This window comes from Canis lupus, chromosome 4, assembly GCF_003254725.2.
Source record: "Canis lupus dingo isolate Sandy chromosome 4, ASM325472v2, whole genome shotgun sequence".
In the NCBI taxonomy this organism is placed as follows: Eukaryota; Metazoa; Chordata; class Mammalia; order Carnivora; family Canidae; genus Canis; species Canis lupus.
In genome coordinates, this window is record NC_064246.1 from 61,424,341 (window position 1) to 61,441,351 (window position 17,011).

A 17,011-nucleotide genomic window follows, 5' to 3' on the forward strand; every position below is an offset into this window, starting at 1 on the left:
TGCTTCTCCCTCTGCCTGTGTCTCTGCCTCTCTCTCTCTCTCTCTCTCTCTGTGTCTCATGAATAAAAAATAAATAAATAAATAAATAAATAAATAAAATCTTAAAAAAAAAAAGTTTCCACAATGCCACTGATTTCCTGACCCAAGAAAAGGCCCAGGGGAGCTTATTCCATTAATAGAGCATGTGGCAGTTCAGTTTGATGATGGGAGGTTATAAGGAGCGCAAGATAAATACCAGCAACAACTCTAAATGTCATGTACAGCTAAATACGGTCCAACAAAACATCGAGCTAGATAGCTTTGCCTTAAATTCCACTTAATCTAATTTGTCTCCACCCTGTTGGCTTAATTTAATTTAAGAGGCCAGATAATTTAGGGGAGCCGGTTTATTTCATAAAGGAACTGTGTTTCTGCCTTAGGCCTGTGGGTGACTGTCACCACTACTCTTTCTTGGGTGATCATGATATAAGTGTATATACCTCAAAAAGGGGCATTTTTACATGTAACATCAATGGGCCTTGATAGTGTTACTTCTGGTATAAAATTGTGCTGTTACTCATTTTTCCACAAGCATGACTGTATTTGGCAGTGATGCACATTAAATTTATCCCATATACTAAATAATGAAACTGATGAGGACTGCACTTTATGCCATCAGGGTTATTAAACACTAGTTCCAGTATTGCCCTGAATCTGAACCTGTTCACTAAGATCACAGTGAGTTTAGGATGATTCATTATAATGCCCATGCATTTTCTGGCCTCAGGGCTATTTAATAAGCAACCTATACTATTTTCATATGAGAAAGTGGAAAATAAAATTTCAGTCCCAAGTGTACAAATTATATATAGAAAAAGGGCATCTAGATTCATCCTGTATGAAACACATCCCCAAGATGAAACCACTTAAGCCTTAAGCCAAGTACAAGGAAACTTGGAAACTTTCACACATATTCCAAAGACTTATCTCAATTGAGTTAGACATAGGGCAACTTTCAATCTAGAAATGTCATGGACTGGGATCAGATTTTTAATTCCCCTTATCCTCTGGAATCTTGGAGTAGCTAGCTGTTTTCCCCAAATGAGCTCATAATGTAGATTTTTTTTTTTTTTTAAAAAAAAGATGTATTTATTTGAGAGAGAAAGAGAGAGAGCACAAGCAAGAGGGGCAAAGGGAGAGAAGCTCCAGCATACACCATGCTCCATGCAGAGCCCCACACAGGGCTTGGTCTCATGACCCTGAGATCATGACCTGAGCAGAAATTAAGTTGGACACTTAACCAACTGAGCCACCAGGCGTCCTGTAGATTTGTTTTAAAAACTATTCCTTATTTCAATGATAAATAAGCTAGCTAATTCCATTCACAAAAAGCCTCTGAAAGAGAGCAACAGCATCTGAGGATCTTTACATCTGTCTCCAGTAGGAGCACAACCTGCTGTGCAGGGCAACTCTATCACAGGATAGGTGGAGGAAGCAGATCCAGGCAGGAGACAGACCTGACTACAGTCTGTTTTGTTTCCTGGCTTTCTAAGGCCTTGGGGCTCTCTCTTGGACCTGAGATGTATTCGTCCTTATTCAAGGCAACAGCAGTTGTGTTTGACAAAACCAAGATCTGTCTAGCAGATCAGGTGACCCAAAGCTCCAGGATGTGTATCATGATTTCCCATGACACTGCAGGCAAGCTGTCTACCACGGTCATCTGAGGGAGCCGGGGGGGTGGGGGGGTCCACTTTACTGTTGGTAGCAGGCTTCGGTGTCTCACTTCCTGGCTGCTCCATAAAGTTGCTCATGACCTGGCAATAAGCGCTATGTCAAAATCCCCTTTTCCATAGAAAGTGGACTTCCGTAATGTTTTAGCCCAATGCTATACTTTTTCAGTCACTCTCAGTTATTAGAATAGTTACTGACAGCTGTTCAAACAATGACTTCCTGTCATTAAGATTAGGTGATTTGTTTCAAACCTCTATTTTCATATCCAGTTAGTGGCTCTCTTCTCTCCCGCCTCCTGTACCAACGCATACAGCATTCTACATGAGTGGGTACTTCTACAAAAGGCAATGGCCTTCTCCTTTTCAACCTCATCTTGTATTAGAGGGTGAGGTGGTGGTGCTGGTTCTGCTTCCTGGTTTGTCTTAGCAGGCCCTGTTGAAGGATGGATGGCCCCAACAGCTATCATCCTAGGAATTTAGAATGTGGGGTCGTTAGCCCATTTGATCCTCAGCTCTGAGCTTTAGGTTGGTGTTAATCACCAATACTCAGCAGCTGTCATGTGTGTTTAACATTAATCATCTTTCCCCAACCGCACCATAATCCTTCACTGCCTGTCTTGGATGGTGATACCTCCTGGGCTGGTGATCAAGTCCCCTAGGATGATGAACCTGATTCAGTATAAAACCATGATACTCCTTGGCAAATCAGAAAGTTTGGTCACACTATCTCCCAATTTCCATGACTCCAGCCAGAACCTGTAAGTAGTTTAATTCCTTTCCTATCTTCATTGTTCCTGCTCTGTTAACTAATAATGTTGTTCCCCTACATCTAATGGCCTTTGTATCTGTGCCCCCTTTTCTCAGTCTACAACTATCTAAATGTCTAAACCTTCACTTCTCACTGGAATCACCAGGACAATTAAGAAGCTTCTGATATTTGGATCCCATCTCCAGAGATACTGATTTAAATGGTCTGGGTTTGGCACTGGGAAACTACCAGATGATTATCATGTGCATTGTCCCATCTGAACTACTACTACTGATCTAAATGATCTTCTCAACTCCAGAGTTGTCCTTCTCTCATCCATCCTTCACACTGCAGCCAGAGTTATCTTTCTAAAACACAAAGCTGATCATGTCGTGGCCATGATTAAAATTCCCCTGGGGGGAGTGGGTCCTCACTGCCTTCTGGGTAAAGTTCAAACTCCTCAGCATGATAGAAGGGGAGCAGTCCATGGGAGACACAGCTGGGGAGGGAGGCAGAGGCCCAATCATGCAGGACCTCGAACCCTTGAGTTAAACTACTTGCACTGCTTCACATCCACCATGCTCTATGGCAACACCATCCATTGCTCATTTAAAAACTACTTATTTAAAAATAAATAAATAAATAAATAAATAAATAAATAAATAAATAAATAAATAAATAAATAAAAACTACTTACTGCTCCCTCTGCCTGTCTCTGCCTCTCTCTTTTTTTGTGTCTCTCATGAATAAATAAATAAAATATTTAGAAAAAAAATTAAAACTACTTACTGAGCACCTAGTTAAAAAATATCTGGTAACCACCACAGAAAGAATAGAGATAGTAATAGGAGGATAAGCATGGTGCATGCCATGCTGATGAGCAGTGAGGAGGGAGGAAACAAAGAATAAGACTTGTTAAAAACATCTTTCTATACGTAGCTATTTCTTTTCTTCTAGAATGTCCATTCTGGGGGCACCTAGGTGGCTCAGTGGGTTAAGCATCTGCCTTTGGCTCAAGTCGTTATGTCAGGGTCCTGGGATAGAGTCCTATATCAGGGTCCCTGCTCAGTGGAGAGCCTACTTCTCTCTCCCTCTACCCCTCCCCCTGTTTGTGCCCTCTCTCTCTCTCTCTCTCTCGTAAATAAAATCTTAAAAAAAAAAGAATGTCCATTCTGGAAGGAGCAGTGTACCTCTTTCCCTGGTGTTATATTTAAAACATAGGATTGAATAACATTTGAAGAAAATAATAGCAGAAATAGATCGGTTAAAAATAATTACTTGTATAAAAGTAGTGCTCCCTTATCCCTCAAAGAGAGCATCATCATCTGCTGGAAAATTACCAGGTCAGCCTATATTTAGTCTAGTTCCTTGGAATATCTATAGTTTTGTTAAGTTAACAAACATTTATGAAGTGTCTGAATGATAGAGTTCCATTTAAAATGCTACCCAGTGTGGTCCTGTTTTCAGTGTTTTATTTTTTTGTGTTGTGTTGGCTCAAGCACAGTGGGGTATTCAGCACCCTTGGTTCCAGGGCACTAAATACTGGGAGGCACTCGGGCGTAGGTTGAGAACCATTTCCAAATTTGCCCCATCATAAACATCTCAGGGGATAGCAACCAATTACAGAGTCAAGGGCTCCCCACCCTCCACCTAATTCAGAATCTTTATTGGAGGGACCTGGAAATCTATATATTTAAATAAGAGCCCCAGGTAATTCTTAAAACCAGATAAATTTAGAAAACAATGACTAGGCTCCGGATCCCTTTTCCTTCATTGTCAATGTGACCCCAATTGCTTTTGGTCAGCCAGAATTTGGTTAGAGTCTGAGGTCACCTGATAACCACCCCCCCCCAAGTTCTCTGCAATGCCAATGAATAAGGACAAAAGAAATTTATGTCACTAAATGGGATTGACAAGTAAGAGAGACAAAGAAATATGCTCAGTCTGCTATCTTAACTAGAAATGTTCCAGATGGGAATATTGTCTCTAAAAGCTTATGTGCCTTAAATGACTTTTTATTCATTGTACTAAAAAGATTATTCTACAAATCATTTCTTATCATGACAAAGCTTTTTATCTTGCCATAGGTGTTTTTTGGGGGAAAAAAATGCTCTTGCATACCAATTCACAGAGCAATGAGAAGTTTTTTTAAGACTTGGCTTCAGTGAGCAAAAAAATAGACTTGTAGAATTTTAGAAATAACCAAGTAGACCTTAGACTTGGACAGTGATATTGATTCACTGATGAAGCTTTTTATTTTTTTAATTGTATGTTTTAGTTTCTTTATAAAAGGTAAAGTCAGGATATGTCTAACCTATGTAGAAAACATGTCCATGGGAATGTTCTCAAAGATACTTGTAATACATTAAATAATGGCCCTTAATTATTGATACCAGGTATTGTGTAAGTACCTGACATTTTATAGGGTGACCAACCATCCCAGTCTTCTCCGAATGTCTCAATCGTAGCATTCAAAATCCTGTGTCCCAAGAAACTCCTCAAGCCTAAGCAAGCCAGGCCTGTCGGTCACCCTACATTTTCATCTCGCTTACTCTTCAAAACAACTGTACATGATAGAGACTATAATCATCACCATTTTACAGATGGGGAAACTGAGGCATAAGGGTATTTTGCAAACTGACCCATATCACCAGACTAGAAAGTTGCAGAGTTGGTACCCAAACCCCTGTTTTGCTACATTTATTTGTTCTCAAGGTCTACTTTACTAATTACTCTGATTTTTTTTTTTTTTTTTTTTTTTTTTTTTGCCAGGAAGCTACAATCCTTAGAGGTTCAGTTATTTCTTCCTTGTCCCAAGGATAAAGTTTATTTATGGTCTTAGCACCAAAATAGCCTACTTAGAATTTCCTGGCAAATTAAGTATCAGTTTCACAAGAAATTAACTGTATCCCATTCAAAAGCAACAGAGAATTAAATCCACATTGAGTTCTCTAAGACTTTGAATGTTGCTTGGAAAACTGGGTTTGGGGAGACAAAACAAGGGTATGGGGAAATTCCACCCTCTGGAAGGGTGGTGTTTCAGGAGAATGGTATGTGCCTGACAGCTGCTTTGAGGAGCAGAGCAAACCCCAGTGTAGCATTTCAAGAGGGAAGTGATGGTGGCATCTCATCCAGTCAAGTCCACCAGGGGAGGGGAAGAAAGGCGATACACTTTCCTGGCCTGCCATGCAGCCAAGACAGCTCATTTTATTTTCCTCACTAATAAACTCTCTGAGCTTAAGTGAAGTTCTGGGCTGCATCTACAGTTCAAATTGGAGAATAATTTGCAATGCACTGAAATTTAGATTTTTAGAAAGTCATTTGTGCTTATTGCATTGTATAGGATCATAACCTCTTGAGATTGTTGGTCCTGAAAGTTCTGATTTCTTTTGAATAACTAAATAGACTAGAAATGGGGTATGTTCATCAAATGAGTAAAACACTTGCCTTCCACCAATATTGTTAACATTCTATGTAGGTGCAGCTAGGACTTTATTCCAAGACACTGTGCTGGCCTTTTCTAAGTGTTATGTTTATAGAATATTTTAAACTATGATTTCTACTCCTTTCCTAATTATAAAATAATTTGTTTTCTGTATTTCTACAGTGAAATATAAAGACTCTAAAATCTCAATTATATAATCACTTCTGACATTTTTAGATTATACCTTGATTCTTCCTTTCCTGCGTATAATAAATTATGGCATATTCAGATTATAGAGAGCAACACTGCCACTAAAATCATGTCCTAAACAAAAACACACTGACATGGAAATATGCCTGCTGAAATTAAATGTGGGAATTTTGTACACCTTTTGTAGCTTGCTTTCCCTCCTTAATTTTAGTGAGCATTTTTCCACTCCATTCAATATTTTTCGTGATTTTTAATAGCAGTAATGGATTTTTTATAATATGGATAAACTTTAGTTTGCTTAACAAATGTCTTATATTTTCAATACTTCAAATTGAAGAATGCCTCACAAATTTTTGTGCGGGGTTATTGTATCATTAGAGTAAATTCTTTAGTTCTTGCATTTCACTTCAAAAATTATATCAAGAGCCTTACTACTAACCAACAGAAAGATTGTGCTAAACTTATGGGACAAACCAGCAGCCAGTAGTTTTCTTTATACCATACTCAGCAGCACAGAAAATCATGCTTTTTTGTCTCAAACACAAACTAGACAAAATCCAAAAAAAATGCAAATATTTTTTAATTCATATGTCTCCTTTTATGTTGTCCGTTTTTTGTTGTTATTGTTGTTGTCTTCTTGTTTGGTTTAAAGGGGGCCTTTCTCATACCGAAAGAAGAATATATTGGTGGATTCATCATTCACATAAACAAAAGGCATGCTCAGTGTGGATTTTTTTTAAATGTATAATAAAGTGATGAATTACAGAGATGTAGGCAGAGCTGAGGAAAACAAAAATGCTGAGGCACTACGGTATTATGATTATTATGATTTCTAAAAAGAAATACATATTTGGTCTTCATCCCAGATTCTGGCACAGAGCTCCTAAGGCCCTTGGAGTTTTCTAACTGGGGAGGTATCTTTTGTTATGTTAATGTGACGTTTGGAAAGCCTCTAAAGTAACCTAAGAACTGCGGCTTGGGGATCCCTGGGTGGCGCAGTGGTTTGGCGCCTGCCTTTGGCCTGGGGCGCGATCCTGGAGACCTGGGATCGAATCCCACATCAGGCTCCCGGTGCATGGAGCCTGCTTCTCCCTCTGCCTGTGTCTCTGCCTCTCTCTCTCTCTCTCTCTCTCTCTCTGTGACTATCATAAATAAATAAAATTAAAAAAAAAAAAAAAAAAAAACAGAACTGGGGCTTGTTGCCAGGAGAGCCAAACAGGTGATTTTTTTTTTTAATTTATTTATGATAGACATAGAGGTGGGGGGGCAGGCAGAGACACAGGCAGAGGGAGAAGCAGGCTCCATGCAGCAAGCCCGACACGGGACTCAATCCTGGGATTCCAGGATTGCGCCGTGGGCCAAAGGCAGGCGCGAAACTACTGAGCTGAGCCACCCAGGGATCCCCCAACCAGGTGATTAGAGGGTTGGACCTTTCAGTTCCACTCAGGAAGGTCTAAGGAGGAAAGGCTGGAGAGTGAGTTCAGTCACCCTTGGCCAGTGATTTAATCAAGCGTACCTATGTGATGAAGCCTCATAAAAACCCAAAAGGATGTGGTTCAGAGAGTGTCTGGGTTGGTGAACACCTGGAGATTTGGGGAGAGTGGTGTACCTGGAGAGGTCATGGAAGCTCCACACCCTTTCCTCATATCTTGCCCCTATGCATCTCCTCCATCTGGCTCTTCCTGAGTTATATCCTTTCATAATAAACTGGTGATCTACTAAATAGAACGTTTCTGTGAGTTCTGTGAGACACTGTAGCTAATTAACTGAACCCAGGGAAGGGGTCTTTGGAACCTCCAATCTATAGCTAGTCCATCAGAAGTACGGGTGACAACTTGCGTTTGTGACTGGTGTCTGAAATGGGAGGAGGAGGGCCGTCTTGTAGGCCTGAACACTTGACCTTTGGGGTCTGATGTTCTCTCTGGGTAGAGTGTTTAAAATTGAGTTGAACTGTAGGCCACCCAGCTGGTGTCACAGAATTGCTTGGTGGTATCAGAAAAAGAAACCCACACATTAAAATTGGTGTACAATTGTAGGCACCCAGAGACCAGGAACAGTGGGAAGGAAGCCATCACTCTGCTGAGCCTGATGGGATGAGGGAAGAAATAGAACTACTTTCCCAGTGTGGGCTAGAGCCACGGGAGAGGGAGCTCCCTCATCGCAGGGAGAGCCAAACAGGTGATTTTTTTTATTTATTTTTATTTTTTTTGGCCCTCTGTATATCAGAGGGAGGCAGCCCCTGCCAGCACCTGCAACCAAAGCAGCAGGCACCAGAGGAAAAAAACTACCCTAATATCTTTTTCATTCTACATGCTGCTCCCTTGCTGGCGCCTTCCATTGGGTGACTCCAACCCGAAACCAGACAGTGGTCCCCTGGAGACAGAGAGCAAAGTGGAGGTGAAATGACTGCTCATCCACAACTTTATACCCTCCTAAATATTATCCAAGAACGAAGCCGTGTAAAGACCTAGAGTTTTCCACCAGCAGACCTTTGCAAAAATAACAAGGTACCTTAAGAAGAGACAGAAACCCAGAAGGAAAACTGTGGAAAATAAGAAACAAAGAGGAACACACAAATGCTCCTAAGAAACAAGCTTAAGACAGAGCTACATTGAATATATAAGGAAAAAAGGTGTCATGGCAAAGTATAAAACAAAAAATGATGTTATCAGACAAAACAATGCAAGAAACATTACACGGAGATAGCGTAGGCCTACATAATAATGTAAGACATAATCCAACTGAGACAAATTGTAAATGTAAAATCACATGACAACACAACCTGGAAATATACGATGGAAAAAATGGACAAGATTTTTTTTTTTTAGTTTTCAACTGTCCTTTCATACTGAAAGATTTTAAAATGCCAATCTGTGTGTTTCTAGTTGCCGTAAATAAAACAAGAAAAGGAAGAATATTTGAACCAATAAAATAACAAAATTACTTACATATATACATATACATATATATACTATACTCCAAATAGAAAATATAAACTTTCCCATAAGTGGTACATTTTTTAAAATAACTATGCACCAGGTCATGAAGAAAATCTCAAATTACAAAGAATGTGGGTCATATAGGCCATTTTATTTTACTACAATAGATTTTCACTGTATTTGTCCTTAAAGTTAGAAGACATTAATAAACAGGATTTTATATTAGTATATGTACATGCATGCTCTTATGTATGAAACAACACTGAGGAAAGGTAGAAAAAAACATTTACTTAAAATCATTTGTTTTTCAAATTAAAAATGCTGTCTCACGTTTTGATGGGGGACATCTGGCCAACTCAATTTCTAAGACAAAGACTTATTTTCAAAATGTAGTATGTGAGCTGTAAATTTGCATACCAAATGAACATTTTTATTCTTTCTTACTCATTGTTTGAGAATCTCTGAAGAGAACCGTGGTGACTAGTGAAAAAGAGATTTTTGTTAAGCTTGAGGAAATGATATGAGGTGTTCTGATCATTTCCCCTTGATGTTGTATGCCATTCGTGTTTCTTTAAATCACTTTTTGTAGTGCTAAGGACCACTAACAGCAATTTTCAGACAATCCCAAGTAGGTGAGAAGAAGGCAAGAGCACGTTCAGGATCCCAGGGCAGCTTGGACTCAGGGAGGCTCATAGGAACCAAAGTCTTCAACTGATGTAGGGAAGACTGTTAGGGTTTGAAGCCCAACGGCCAAGGAAGGATTCTAGAGAAATCTGTGGTGCACAAAGGTGCTTTTATTAAACACAAGGACAGGAGCCATGAGCAGACAGAGCTGCCCTGGGAGCATGAGGAGTGGCCCATTATACACTTTCAAGTTGGGAGGGGGTTAAGGAGAGCATAAGTCTCTAAGGAATTTTGGAAGCAAGGTTTCCAGGACCTTGAGGAGGCTAGCTATTTTATTAGACATTTATTACTGTCTAATAAAACCTTAGTGATGAGACCCTTCAGATGTATATCAGTGGGTCATATGCTTAGGGGATGATCACCAGTGCGTATCTTGGGGAATAGAGATAAAGGAAGTTCCCAAAGGAATTTTTACATGTAAAAGTAGACCTACAGGTTCCCAGAAGGTCGGGCTAAGATTGCCTTTTGCCCTTAGCGAGGTATTAACATTGAGGCAGCTGAGTTCTAGAGGAAGGTCACTCTGCCTGTTTCAAGGACTTGGCAGTGGGCTGTAAGTAGTGAGGAAATTTAATAATTTTTCTTCTACCTTTGTTTCCCACATCACAGTGACTTCTGGGCTTCCAGGATAAGAGTTAGGCAATTTAAAACAAAACTAAACCTTTGATCCACAATCTACAGGAAAAGAAAAATCCCAAAGAAGTTTAAGAGAACTGACTTTGCACTTAAGCCAATAAAAAAATAAGATTAAAATATAAGGTGATGTGAGAGTCCATAAAATTTGAAGGCAGTCTGGGGGTACATACACAATAGATGCCATAAAGCTGAGTGATTTGCTTGGTTCCCCTCCCCGCCCCCCCCCCGCAGTTTTGGATTTGGGGTTGTGGTGGATACATAACCGTGTGTGCCTTCCATCTGCCTTCTTTTTTCTGAGGGTATCACCTGCCTCACAGACCATGCTCCTGCCATCAGAGCTGCTGCCAATTTTCCTAAGGTGGCTGGAGGCCAAGGTGAAACCCTGAGCCCGTGTTTCTCACCCTGAGTGAGCCCTAACCATGCTGAGTCTCCTTCTGCTCCCAGCATGGATGAAATGTCACACTGTGGGGTCTGGAGTCTGGTGTTCCCAGCAGCCACTAACAGTTTGGATGATACACCCCAGAAGTGCAGGACAGTCTATTCCATGTGAGCTAAATCTTAACTAAAGGGAAACAGGAAATAGTAGGGACCAGGCAAGCAACTTCCCTCTTTTTTCTTCCCTGTGGATTGCTTTAAGATTTTATTTCTTCCCAAAACTCTTCTGGAGAAGTTCCAGGTGCTAAGCCAACATCCTCGCCAAGAGCTGGCTAAGTCTCTTCATAGCTCACTGTGAAGTGTTGGCCAGCATGGTAACACATCACTTCACTTTGCTTCCCATTTTTTCTCACCTCTTTCCCCCTATTTTCTCACTTTTACCATTCTGTGCTTGCACTTCCCAAATAAAGTCTCAGCACTTGTTTCAGGCTGTATTTTGTAGGAAAGTTGTTTTTTTTTTTTTTTAAAGAGCTGTAACAACAGTACTCCCTTTACAGGAATGTTGGGTATTTTCCTCTTGTCCCCAGGAGTCACTCTTCATGTTTTTTTCCACCCTGCCCCCCACTGTGGGAGGCTGTGGATCGGTATCAACAAGGTGTCCATGCCCTCGGGCTACCACTTAAGTCTGGCAAGGGGGTTGCCCTGGGAGGAGATTAGAGGGATAAAGTATTTATTCTCCTGGCACCACTAAGGCGTCACCTGGGGCTGTCACAAGAAAGTCACAGCTGGTGGACTCCTCCATCTGACTTGCTTGATTTCTGAGACTTGCTTCATCCTCTCATCTCTTTGGACCTAGGGAACCAGAACAGCTCCACACTGCTACCTTCAGGTTATAGACTATCTCTTGCAGCAGTTCTTCACCCTGCCCACTCCTTTGGAATGTCTCTCTTTATAAATAAACTATTCCAATTTGAATTTTTCTAATTTTGACATTGCTATCTGTTTCCTGCTGGGACCAGTAGTGAAAAGGAATGGTTAAATTATACCATGGTTATCTGTGTTGGAAGAGTGCATAGCCATTACAAATCTTAATGTTTGGTAATAAAAGCAAGTGATGTTCCCCCCCCCCCCCTTTTTTTTAATCACTTAAGAAGTCAAGCAGTCAGAGCTCTGGAGAGAAACAGAATCCCATCACCTGAAAAGGACTTTAATGAAGGGACCATTTATGACAAAGCCAAGTCAAAGGAATCGATAAAGGATGGTGAAGCACCAGGGACAAAAAAGGATAGAAAACATCACCACCCCAACTGCTGACAGGACAAAAGGAAGAAACCATCAGAACACCCGAGCCCAGTACAAGTAGGAGCTCTAGAGGAGGGGCCACCTCTCCAGAGGTGTAGTCCTGGAGGGACACAGGCCTGCCAGCGCCTCGTCTACAGCAGGTTGACAGAAGGAAATGCCCTGACCTTTCTCCCCTCCTGCCCACCAGTGTTCTCTCTCCAATCTCTGGTCTCCCCTTGGCATTCCCATAGTCAGAATCCAGTGGGAAACTAGAATGATGTCAGCCCAGGGGGGTCAGCCTGCTTGGGCTCAGAGTTGGGCTGACAAGGGCGAAGCATGGGTTTGGGTTGGCACGAAGTGAGGCAGACAATGGACAGTAACCAGTACTATTGGCCTATCAAACTCTGATGCAAATATTATCCTAATTTCATGAAAAGTGATACATGTTTTTATATGTAAGGGAAGACTGGACTAGAAGTTTAAAGTAGCAACCTCATAGTAATAAAAGAATAATAAATTTTTTTAAAATTTTTTATAGTGTTTTGTATATTTTCCAAACCAAAAAATGGTTGTGTAATACTTTAAATTTTATCTCAGAAAAAAATGCTAATTGGATGATGTGGCTACTTTAGTGTTTATTTTTAAAGGAAAAGTTTCTATCAGTGGCTCCCCATGGTAACAATTTTACTTCCTGGGGAGCCTGGGTGGCTCAGTCCACCTTCTGCTCTGGTCATGAGGCTCAGGTCCTGATCTCGGGGTCCTGGGCTCTCCCTGCATTGGTCTCCCTGCTCCATGGGGAGTCTGTCCCTCTGCCCCACCCCCGACCCCACCCCGGGCATGCACGCTCACTCTCTCTCTCTCAAATAAATAAATAAAATATTTTTTAATTTATGAGAGAGAGCACAAACAGGGGGAGAGGCAGAGAGAGAAGCAGACTCCCTGCTGAGCAGGGAACCCAAGGAGGGGGCTGGATCCCAGGACCCTGAAATCATTACCTGAGCTGAAGGCAGATGCTTCACCGACTGAACCACCCAGGCACCCCAATAAATAAAATCTTTAAAAAACAATTTTACTTCTTGAATTTTCCCAGAAGTAGGATCTCATCTAAAGTAGGATTCAGGCCAAATGAGAGGGATTTTTCTGCTTATTGATTGGTTTCTCAAAGTACTACTTTGTTTTCACACCATCCTGACAATCACTGGGAAAGAGAATAATGTGGGACAAATGATATCCCCGCTCTAAATGTAATCCCATTAATTATGATAATAATTATGATAATTAATTATGATAATGTAGCAAAGCTGGTCTGTTATATTCACTTTTTCAAACAAAATTTCTCAGTTAGATACACAAACTTCAGTGTATAAGCATTAACACAGAGCTTCAAAATCCTTTCAATTGTAATTATATGTAAACAAATCTCTCCGATCACATTTGCTTTCAAAACTACTTCCAGAACTGTTTGATTTCTTTTTCTATTGCTTCATGTCTCTTGCATTTTCACCCGAACGACAAGCACTGTGAAGGAGCACAGGGGTGTCATCAGTGGCCTGCGTCCACCCTGGTTCTTTCCAGCCCCTTCTATTCCTAGCACTGTGCACAGCAGCACACGTGGGGTGTGGGTTAAAGCGGCTACTTCCTCCCAAGAAATATTTAGCATGTACAGAATGAGATAGCAAATCTGTGGAATGTCACAGACCAGCTGCTGATGGCAGTATTCCTAAAGCAACTTCTTAACCTCCACCAATGTCTCAGCCCATCTCAGCCCCCGTGCAAGCTCTGGCCTGGAAACCTCTACTACCTGCCAGGCTATTTAAAGCTAAGGATTATGCAGAGAGAGCAGATGCGGTACATTTTGCTGTCTCCTGAAATCTAAAATTTTAAGTAGCATCAAAGAACATAGATTAAAATTCTTCCAGTTCAGTAATTACACTTTTAAAAGTGGTCTCCTAAACTTAATACAAACTTATAAGAATCTGAGTCAACATATATCTTTGTAATATTGCAGAAATAGCCACAGAACATATGCTGTTGTCAAAAATAGATTCAAATAAGACTCAGTTCAGCTTTTTAAAAATGAGGTACATATTTAGAGCCTTTTAAAAATAAAATTTATATCTGAAAATTCCAATATTATGTTTAAGGCAGTAACAGCTGTGATGAATCATAAATATATTTCAGGCCCGATTTCTAAGTACTATAATTTGACCTTTGGAATTTACAAATTCCACTTTAATTAAAATTCATTGAAAACAAAAGCTTGTCAAGTGAAGGGAATCACAACATTTTTTAGCAATATAAGAAGTTTTCATAAAATGGATGAGAAATTCGTATGGCTCTTTTGCCATCAATTATTACAAATGCAGTTTCTGTGGCATTTTTGGAGTAATGAAGAAACAGTTCTGAGTCTTTACTAGTATCCAAGTCATCTCTTAAACTGTCAATGTTTCAGGTGTAAGAATAATATTGCTTTGAGCTATAAGAACATTTAACAATTTTCCTCTTTGAGTAAGAATAACAAACACAACCTCAACATACCAGGAACTATGTCTCTATTTTTAATCTTCATAAAAATCATCTCAAATATGATTAATACAAATATTCCTGTGGTACCATTGGCTGAGCTATAATCTTCCTCCTGCCGTCTGAACAGGGATTGGTAAGATTTCACTTAGTCCCAGCTGGATCCTTTACTTCCACCACCAGAATTCCATCGTGACAGAGGATGGCAGACAAATCTTTGGTTTCAATGCCATCTGGCAGTTTATACTGTCGGGTGAAGCTTCTTGAGATAAAACCATGCTCATCCATTCTGGTTCCGTGCTGAGCCTTGATCAGCAGCCAGCCTTCGAAGGTCTGAATGATGATATCTTCGGGCAGGAACTGGACCACATCCAGCAGGATCTGGAAGCGGGCTTTGCCTTCTTGGGTTGGCATCTCTGCCACCGAGTCCACCGGAGGAACCTGGGCTGCCCTGGCTCTTCTCAGGTCCACAGTGGATGGCCCCGGCAGGGCGTATAAAGCATGATCCAACCTGCAGTCTTCCAAACCTCGAGCTTCAAACTCCTCCTCGTAGCGCACTGGGGTCTCTATGAGGTGTCTCAAGATGATTTTTGCCATGGTTGGAGGCAGAACCAGTATGGTAGAGCTTTCGTTCAGTCTATGTTCAGTCAGAGGCACACCGTCCCCTTGCCTACTGACTAGATTATCAGTTGGAACAGCTATTCCTTGTAACCCTGCGCAGACGCAACTACTTAATTAGGCCTGAATCATACCACCACACACCCACTCTTGTCTTTTCACACACGCTGACAATGAACAGCTATTTATAGGGCATGGTTCAAAGTTGCATTTAGCACACAGCCCGCTCAGGCTGCCCAGGCAAGGATCATCCTTACATTCTCAGTTATCCTTGGCAAATGTGTCTGCTCTGCTTACCTCAAGAGAAAAAGAGAATTAGAATCAGAAACAGCATTTAAAAGAAATCTCTGAGTGAGTGTCTGTCATTGGGAACTGTGGTGATCTAAGGGACTGTGACTTCTTAGAACAGTCCAGAGATGTACACTCATCTTATTATATGAGCTAAGACTGCATTGGTCCTTGTCTCCAAGTACAAAGCTAGGGGGGATGAATGTAGTTATAATTGACTAGGAATTAAGACACACACACACACACACACACACACACACACACACACTCAAATCTCAGACCTTCAACCAACTCTCAACCCTCTGTCCTATACATTTTCTTTTCTTTCATCTTTTCATCATTTGTCCTTAAGGGACATCTGAGCCAAGCCATCTGAGTTTATTACATTTTGACTCATCAAAAATGAGATCAGATGACTAAATTAGATAATGATGTCAAACCTCAGGTAGGAGCTGAGGGGGCCATCGAATGGGGAACTTAGCAATGAAAATAAAGCCACAGGGGAGAGAGAAATGTTATAGCATTGAACTGTTTGATAGTAAAGCCCAGAAAACTAAGGATTAATCTAGTTGTAGCTTTGTTATTAAATCGGCAAAAATAAATGACACACAGTTTCTTAAGTATCACACCCTTTATATTCAACTTACATTGAAAAAAAACGAGACAATTCTATCCACTGCTGGAGAAGGATCTCTGAGACATGCTTAGTAAAAAGAAAAGTCCAGAACAGCATATAATATGCTACTATTTATGCTTTCTTGTCGGTAGGTATTTGTTTATATAAATAGAACCTCTCTGTAAGATATGTGGCCGGGAACAGTGGCTGCCTCCTGTGCTGGTGACAGTGATAGGGAGGCAGGGGCTGGGGGGAGACTGGCTCTTCACTATAAACACATTTGTGCTTTTTATTCCTACAGTGTGTAATGTTCAAGTACACAAGAAGTTTTAAAACATAAAAAACTTCCACTCCATGGGAGTTAGTATCTTCCAGACGGGTTGACTCAGGAATACCTTTCCTTAAAAACTACATCCATTTTCTTAGAATGAAAGAAAAATGTCTAAAAAATTAAACATCGGAGAACAGAAGGGAATGCTCTCCCTTAGCTCTTTTTTATTACTCTAAAAACCTCTGCCAACATTTTGGTGCATCCTTAAGAACATGCCTTAATACTGCTGTTTTGTTTAAGCTCAGCTTTTTCTTTTCTTTTCTTTTCTTTTTAAGACTTTATTTATTTGAAAGAGAGTGAATGAGAGAAGAAGCAGGGAGAGGGACAGAGGCAGAGGGAGAAGCAGACTCTCCACTGAGAGGGGAGGCTCCGGGATCATGACCTGAGCTGAAAGCACTTAACCGACTGAACCACCCAGGCACCCCCACACTCAGCTTTTTTGACCTGCGCTTTAGAAGTCGGTAACCCTGGAAGGAAAAATATACTCTTTTAGATAGTTTAATGTCCTCTGACTTATAAAATATTGAGAGGCGTTTTCATCAGTGCTGGTCTGAGGGGTAAGTCAAGAATAGAACTCACTGCCAGTGGCAGGAAATAGATAAGATACTAAAGATTTGGCTTTAAAATACTAG

At 40.7% G+C, this 17,011-nt stretch overlaps 1 protein-coding gene and 1 long non-coding RNA gene across 9 annotated transcripts in view; one reads left to right on the forward strand and one right to left on the reverse strand.

The window, feature by feature from the left end:
- The window catches only part of LOC125754994 (uncharacterized), a 37,534-nt gene extending 24,790 nt beyond the window's left edge, over positions 1 to 12,744 (forward strand). Inside the window, exon 3 of the long non-coding RNA XR_007410344.1 lies at positions 11,874 to 12,744. This is a non-coding gene — a long non-coding RNA (uncharacterized LOC125754994). The remainder of the gene's footprint in view (positions 1 to 11,873) is intronic.
- HSPB3 (heat shock protein family B (small) member 3) overlaps positions 1 to 17,011 on the reverse strand; it is a 105,247-nt gene that overhangs the window by 15,499 nt on the left and 72,737 nt on the right. The window contains exons 1-2 of one of the 8 annotated variants that reach the window (XM_049109273.1): positions 16,080 to 16,167; positions 14,539 to 15,433 (exon numbers count right to left, since the gene is read on the reverse strand). The exons of 5 other annotated variants lie outside the window; for them this stretch is intronic. In XM_049109273.1, the coding sequence (XP_048965230.1) occupies positions 14,671 to 15,123 (453 nt within the window). In that variant the 5' untranslated portion in view covers positions 15,124 to 15,433; positions 16,080 to 16,167 and the 3' untranslated portion in view covers positions 14,539 to 14,670. Of the gene's footprint in view, positions 1 to 14,538; positions 15,442 to 16,079; positions 16,168 to 17,011 lie in introns of those variants that run through there. 2 more of the 8 variants (XM_049109272.1, XM_035715642.2) reach the window with 2 other exon arrangements.